This window comes from Penaeus chinensis, chromosome 5 (genome assembly GCF_019202785.1).
Source record: "Penaeus chinensis breed Huanghai No. 1 chromosome 5, ASM1920278v2, whole genome shotgun sequence".
Taxonomy (NCBI): Eukaryota; Metazoa; Arthropoda; class Malacostraca; order Decapoda; family Penaeidae; genus Penaeus; species Penaeus chinensis.
The window spans coordinates 25,242,906-25,250,405 of NC_061823.1; the positions used below are offsets into that span (position 1 = coordinate 25,242,906).

Below are 7,500 nucleotides of genomic sequence, written 5' to 3' on the forward strand. Positions count from 1 at the left end.
TAGTTATAGTAAAACAAACAGCAACAGAGCGGCGGCAGCAACATTAACCGCAACAGAACAAAAATGATGACAAAATGGCGTCATTCATAACAATGATAAGAACAAGAATTGTTGATATGTATATCATTGATAAGACAACGCCAATAATAATAACAGCAGATAGCAACAATAATGATGGCAGGGTTGCTTATTTAAACAAATTACACTGATTATCTTCTTTGTAATGGTGGAAAGAATAATGATAATAGTAGTGATAATGACAACGAATGGTATCATAACATTCAATGATAACAACAATGACGATAGCGATAGCGCCGATGACAAACAGCAACAACAACCCAAATATCGTGATAATTACGATTTTCTACCATTTATTGTCCTTTTCCCTCTTCCCTTTACTTCTCTTTTAAATCATTTCAAGCATACGATTTTCCAGAAACGCCATTGTGAGGCCAGTCTTCCCTCGCTTATTATTTTCCAGCCTTTTAAACCTCTAAGGAAAGCTGTCCTTTGATAAAACTTTCTGCCTCGCTTTCTCCCAATGCGCATTCTGCTGTTCAATTGTCAGTTCATTCAATCCGGTGAATTATTTTATTTTCTCGCGATTTTGCCCGTTTTCTTTGTCCTTCTAGTTTCTTTTCTTCGTTTTTTTTGCGAGATTTCTTCTACCTCGATGTTTTTTTCATTCTACTTATTATTGCTTATTAGTGTTGTATTTATTATCAATGTTATAATCATTATTATAATTACCTATACTAATAATGATAATAATAATAATAATAATAATGATAATAATTATTATTATTATGGTAATAATAATAGTAGGGATAATAATTATTATTATTTTCATTGCTATTACTACTACTATTACTATTAATATTGCCATCATTATCATCACTACTACTGCAGTGATAGAGATGATAGAGATAATCATCATCATAATGATAATTTTTATGATACTCATTACCATCGTCTTGAGCAGTGTTTTTCAGAGATAATTCAAACTTAGAGTGAAAAAGTAAGTATATAACAAATACCAGCAGCATATTACATTGATATTACATACAAAGCGAATCGTCCAGTTCTAATTTCAAAGATATCTGTATGGATTTATATCTTCCTCCTCTCAATCTATATTTCTATCTTCTTCTGTTTAACTTTCTCTTTCTATATTTCTCTTATCCATTCCTTTCTCCGGCCTTCTCTTTTATTCGTCTTTCTGTGTGTTTCTCCATCCCTTTCCTCGCACTCTTTTTATCTCCCTTCCCGATTCCTCCTTACACTTTCAATATATGTTATGCCTTCTCAACTCTCTCCTAGTTTACCTTCCATTCTTTCTCTCTCCCACACCCTATTCCTATTGCCTTCACTCACATATCCACACACCAGTTCTCACGCCTTCTCTCTCTCTCTCCCTCTAATTTTCCTCCCAATTCTTCTCTCTCTCTCCCTCGATTTTTCCTCCCAATTCTTCTCTCTCTCTCCCTCTATTTTCCTCCCAATTCTTCTCTCTCTCTCCCTCTATTTTTCCTCCCAATTCTTCTCTTTCTCTCCCTCTATTTTCCTCCCAATTCTTCTCTCTCTCTCCCTCGATTTTTCCTCCCAATTCTTCTCTCTCTCTCCCTCTATTTTCCTCCCAATCCTTCTCTCTCTCTCCCTCTAATTTTCTTCCCAATCCTTCTCTCTCTCTCCCTCTATTTTTCCTCCCAATTCTTCTCTCTCTCTCCCTCGATTTTTCCTCCCAATCCTTCTCTCTCTCTCCCTCTATTTTCCTCCCAATCCTTCTCTCTCTCTCCCTCTATTTTTCCTCCCAATTCTTCTCTCTCTCTCCCTCTATTTTCCTCCCAATTCTTCTCTCTCTCTCCCTCGATTTTTCCTCCCAATTCTTCTCTCTCTCTCCCTCTATTTTCCTCCCAATCCTTCTCTCTCTCTCCCTCTAATTTTCCTCCCAATCCTTCTCTCTCTCTCCCTCTATTTTTCCTCCCAATTCTTCTCTCTCTCTCCCTCGATTTTTCCTCCCAATTCTTCTCTCTCTCTCCCTCGATTTTTCCTCCCAATCCTTCTCTCTCTCTCCCTCGATTTTTCCTCCCAATCCTTCTCTCTCTCTCCCTCTATTTTCCTCCCAATCCTTCTCTCTCTCTCCCTCGATTTTTCCTCCCAATCCTTCTCTCTCTCTCCCTCTATTTTTCCTCCCAATTCTTCTCTCTCTCTCCCTCTATTTTTCCTCCCAATTCTTCTCTCTCTCTCCCTCTATTTTCCTCCCAATCCTTCTCTCTCTCTCCCTCGATTTTTCCTCCCAATCCTTCTCTCTCTCTCCCTCTATTTTCCTCCCAATTCTTCTCTCTCTCTCCCTTGATTTTTCCTCCCAATCCTTCTCTCTCTCTCCCTCTATTTTCCTCCCAATCCTTCTCTCTCTCTCCCTCGATTTTTCCTCCCAATCCTTCTCTCTCTCTCCCTCTATTTTCCTCCCAATTCTTCTCTCTCTCTCCCTCGATTTTCCTCCCAATCCTTCTCTCTCTCTCCCTCTATTTTTCCTCCCAATTCTTCTCTCTCTCTCCCTCTATTTTCCTCCCAATTCTTCTCTCTCTCTCCCTCTATTTTTCCTCCCAATTCTTCTCTCTCTCTCCCTCTATTTTTCCTCCCAATCCTTCTCTCTCTCTCCCTCTATTTTCCTCCCAATCCTTCTCTCCCTCTCCCTTTTTTTTCCTCCCAATCCTTCTCTCTCTCTCCCTCGATTTTTCCTCCCAATCCTTCTCTCTCTCTCCCTCTATTTTCCTCCCAATTCTGCTCTCTCTCTCCCTCGATTTTTCCTCCCAATCCTTCTCTCTCTCTCCCTCTATTTTACCTCCCAATTCTTCTCTCTCTCTCCCTCTATTTTCCTCCCATTCCTTCTCTCTCTCTCCCTCGATTTTGCCTCCCAATCCTTCTCTCTCTCTCCCTCGATTTTTCCTCCCAATCCTTCTCTCTCTCTCCCTCGATTTTTCCTCCCAATCCTTCTCTCTCTCTCCCTCGATTTTTCCTCCCAATCCTTCTCTCTCTCTCCCTCGATTTTTCCTCCCAATCCTTCTCTCTCTCTCCCTCGATTTTTCCTCCCAATCCTTCTCTCTCTCTCCCTCGATTTTTCCTCCCAATCCTTCTCTCTCTCTCCCTCGATTTTTCCTCCCAATCTTCTCTCTCTCTCCCTCGATTTTTCCTCCCAATCCTTCTCTCTCTCTCCCTCGATTTTTCCTCCCAATCCTTCTCTCTCTCTCCCTCGATTTTTCCTCCCAATCCTTCTCTCTCTCTCCCTCGATTTTTCCTCCCATTCCTTCTCTCTCTCTCCCTCGATTTTTCCTCCCAATCCTTCTCTCTCTCTCCCTCGATTTTTCCTCCCAATCCTTCTCTCTCTCTCCCTCGATTTTTCCTCCCAATCCTTCTCTCTCTCTCCCTCGATTTTTCCTCCCAATCCTTCTCTCTCTCTCCCTCGATTTTTCCTCCCAATCCTTCTCTCTCTCTCCCTCGATTTTTCCTCCCAATCCTTCTCTCTCTCTCCCTCGATTTTTCCTCCCAATCCTTCTCTCTCTCTCCCTCTATTTTCCTCCCAATCCTTCTCTCTCTCTCCCTCGATTTTTCCTCCCAATCCTTCTCTCTCTCTCCCTCGATTTTTCCTCCCAATCCTTCTCTCTCTCTCCCTCGATTTTTCCTCCCAATTCTTCTCTCTCTCTCCCTCTATTTTTCCTCCCAATCCTTCTCTCTCTCTCCCTCGATTTTTCCTCCCAATCCTTCTCTCTCTCTCCCTCGATTTTTCCTCCCAATCTTCTCTCTCTCTCCCTCGATTTTTCCTCCCAATTCTTCTCTCTCTCTCCCTCGATTTTTCCTCCCAATCCTTCTCTCTCTCTCCCTCTATTTTTCCTCCCAATTCTTCTCTCTCTCTCCCTCTATTTTCCTCCCAATTCTTCTCTCTCTCTCCCTCTATTTTTCCTCCCAATTCTTCTCTCTCTCTCCCTCTATTTTTCCTCCCAATCCTTCTCTCTCTCTCCCTCGATTTTTCCTCCCAATCCTTCTCTCTCTCTCCCTCTATTTTTCCTCCCAATCCTTCTCTCTCTCTCCCTCGATTTTTCCTCCCAATCCTTCTCTCTCTCTCCCTCTATTTTCCTCCCAATTCTTCTCTCTCTCTCCCTCGATTTTTCCTCCCAATTCTTCTCTCTCTCTCCCTCTATTTTTCCTCCCAATTCTTCTCTCTCTCTCCCTCGATTTTTCCTCCCAATTCTTCTCTCTCTCTCCCTCTATTTTTCCTCCCAATCTTCTCTCTCTCTCCCTCGATTTTTCCTCCCAATTCTTCTCTCTCTCTCCCTCTATTTTTCCTCCCAATTCTTCTCTCTCTCTCCCTCGATTTTTCCTCCCAATTCTTCTCTCTCTCTCCCTCTATTTTCCTCCCAATCTTCTCTCTCTCTCCCTCGATTTTTCCTCCCAATCCTTCTCTCTCTCTCCCTCGATTTTTCCTCCCAATCCTTCTCTCTCTCTCCCTCGATTTTTCCTCCCAATTCTTCTCTCTCTCTCCCTCGATTTTTCCTCCCAATCTTCTCTCTCTCTCCCTCGATTTTTCCTCCCAATTCTTCTCTCTCTCTCCCTCGATTTTTCCTCCCAATTCTTCTCTCTCTCTCCCTCGATTTTTCCTCCCAATCTTCTCTCTCTCTCCCTCGATTTTTCCTCCCAATTCTTCTCTCTCTCTCCCTCGATTTTTCCTCCCAATCTTCTCTCTCTCTCCCTCGATTTTTCCTCTCCAATCCTTCTCTCTCTCTCCCTCGATTTTTCCTCCCAATTCCTTCTCTCTCTCTCCCTCGATTTTTCCTCCCAATCCTTCTCTCTCTCTCCCTCTATTTTTCCTCCCAATCTTCTCTCTCTCTCCCTCGATTTTTCCTCCCAATCTTCTCTCTCTCTCCCTCTATTTTTCCTCCCAATTCTTCTCTCTCTCTCCCTCGATTTTTCCTCCCAATTCTTCTCTCTCTCTCCCTCTATTTTTCCTCCCAATTCTTCTCTCTCTCTCCCTCGATTTTTCCTCCCAATCCTTCTCTCTCTCTCCCTCGATTTTTCCTCCCAATCCTTCTCTCTCTCTCCCTCGATTTTTCCTCCCAATCCTTCTCTCTCTCTCCCTCGATTTTTCCTCCCAATCCTTCTCTCTCTCTCCCTCGATTTTTCCTCTCAATCCTTCTCTCTCTCTCCCTCGATTTTTCCTCCCATTCCTTCTCTCTCTCTCCCTCGATTTTTCCTCCCAATCCTTCTCTCTCTCTCCCTCGATTTTTCCTCCCAATCCTTCTCTCTCTCTCCCTCGATTTTTCCTCCCAATCCTTCTCTCTCTCTCTCTCTCGATTTTTTCCTCCCAATCCTTCTCTCTCTCTCCCTCGATTTTTCCTCTCAATCCTTCTCTCTCTCTCCCTCGATTTTTCCTCCCAATCCTTCTCTCTCTCTCCCACACCCTGTTCCTCGTTTCACTCCCATACCCACACACCAGTTCTCACGCCTTCTCTCTCTCTCTCCCTCTATTTTTCCTCCCAATCCTTCTCTCTCTCTCCCTCTATTTTCTTCCCAATCCTTCTCTCTCTATCCCTCTATTTTTCCTCCCAATCCTTCTCTCTCTCCCCCACACCCTGTTCCTCCTTTCACTCACATACCCACACACCCGTTCTCACGTTCTCTCCCCCCTCTCTCGCAGGAAACGGCTACATCACGACACAGACGCTGAGGGAGATTATGAAAGAGCTCGATAACAAACTGACAGAGGATGACCTGGACGGCATTATCGACGAGGTTGACGAAGACGGCTCAGGAACCGTAGACTTTGATGGTATGTGATGGCGTTCAAGGGAGCGGTGATTGAGGCTACACATGTCCATCCATGCAAAGCGAACAGGGATTCATGTATGAGCCGTTTGTATTAAAGCAGTTGCGTGATATGTGGAGTGAAGGGTGTATGGAGACGAAGGGCAAAGTGAGTAATTTGGTGTACATATCTATATACATAGTTATACATAACTATAATTAACTATATATATAAATATATATATATATGTCTGTTTATATTTATTTATACATATATAGACATATATATATATATATATATATATATATATATATATATATATATATATTCACACACACACACACACACACACACACACACACAGATAAGTATATATATATATATGTATGTATGTATATATGTATGTGTGTGTGTGTATATATTTATTTGTATGAATATATATATATATATATATATATATATATATATATATATATATATACATATATAGATATATACGTATGTATATGCATATGTATATATATTATATATATATGTATATTATATATATATATATATATATATATATATATATATATATATATATATATATATATGTGTGTGTGTGTGTGTGTGTGTGTGTGTGTGTGTGTGTGTATGTGTGTGTGTGTGTGTGTTTGTGCGTGTGTGTTTGTGCGTGTGTGTGTGTGTGTGTGTGTGTGAGTGTGTGTGTATGAATATATATATATATATATATATATATATATATATATATATATATATAGTATATGTGTGTGTGTGTGTGTGTGTGTGTGCGTGTGTGTGTGTATGTGTGTATGTACACATACACACACACACACATTTGACAAACCTCTCCAATACGAAATGAATGATGTGATGAATCAGATACCCGTTGTATATCCACTTGAATTTCTTAACTAGAGTAAATCTAAACTGATTTCACAGTTGCAGTATTATATATGTATAATATATATATATATATATATATATATATACATATATGTATGATATAAATATATGATACATATATGTATGATATAAATATATACATATATATATGTATGTATGTATGTATTTATATATCTGGGTCGTAAACTATCCTCTCACCATATCTCATCAGATAGGAAATTCATCAATTTACGACAATTGGATATTGGTAACCGATTTAATGTAATTTTAGTAATGTACATTTTGTTCCTTTTTCAGAGTTTATGGAGATGATGACAGGCGAATAAACTGGATTCCTGCTTTATCATCCTAAGTTCTTTTCTTTAACTGCATCTATGTCAAACCCTAAACAATGAATACTTTAAAATGTTCTTGACCTATTTTTTGTTTAGTTATTCTGTGTTATTTCAATTCGTCATTTCCCAAAGAACTCATGTGTTAAAAAGATATCCAATGTCATACAAAATTTAGTATTTCCTTCACATCATAATTTTAAATATCCATTATATACACTCGGGTCCATAAATAATTGGAATGTTAATGAGAAAAAGGGACCATAAATTCATTATGAAATATTGTTACATCGAAACATGATACTGACATCACAGTTTTCCAGCAATGACAGCTCCATACGTTTCCAAACCGTAATAATTTCGTAATAATTAACTGCTGCGTTATCTTTCTGATAATGAAGCCATAATCAACTGATGTTGAATTCATTAGAAGCGAAATTAAATTAAAATTTTTCTTAT

The 7,500-nt window shown here is 39.9% G+C and overlaps 1 protein-coding gene across 1 annotated transcript in view; it reads left to right on the forward strand.

Moving 5' to 3' along the window:
- The window catches only part of LOC125025857 (troponin C, isoallergen Bla g 6.0101-like), a 28,326-nt gene that overhangs the window by 20,604 nt on the left and 222 nt on the right, over positions 1-7,500 (forward strand). The window contains exons 5-6 of the mRNA XM_047614142.1: positions 5,693-5,824; positions 7,007-7,500. The exon at positions 7,007-7,500 is cut by the window's right edge and continues 222 nt beyond it. Of these exons, the coding sequence (XP_047470098.1) occupies positions 5,693-5,824; positions 7,007-7,035 (161 nt within the window). The 3' untranslated portion in view covers positions 7,036-7,500. The remainder of the gene's footprint in view (positions 1-5,692; positions 5,825-7,006) is intronic.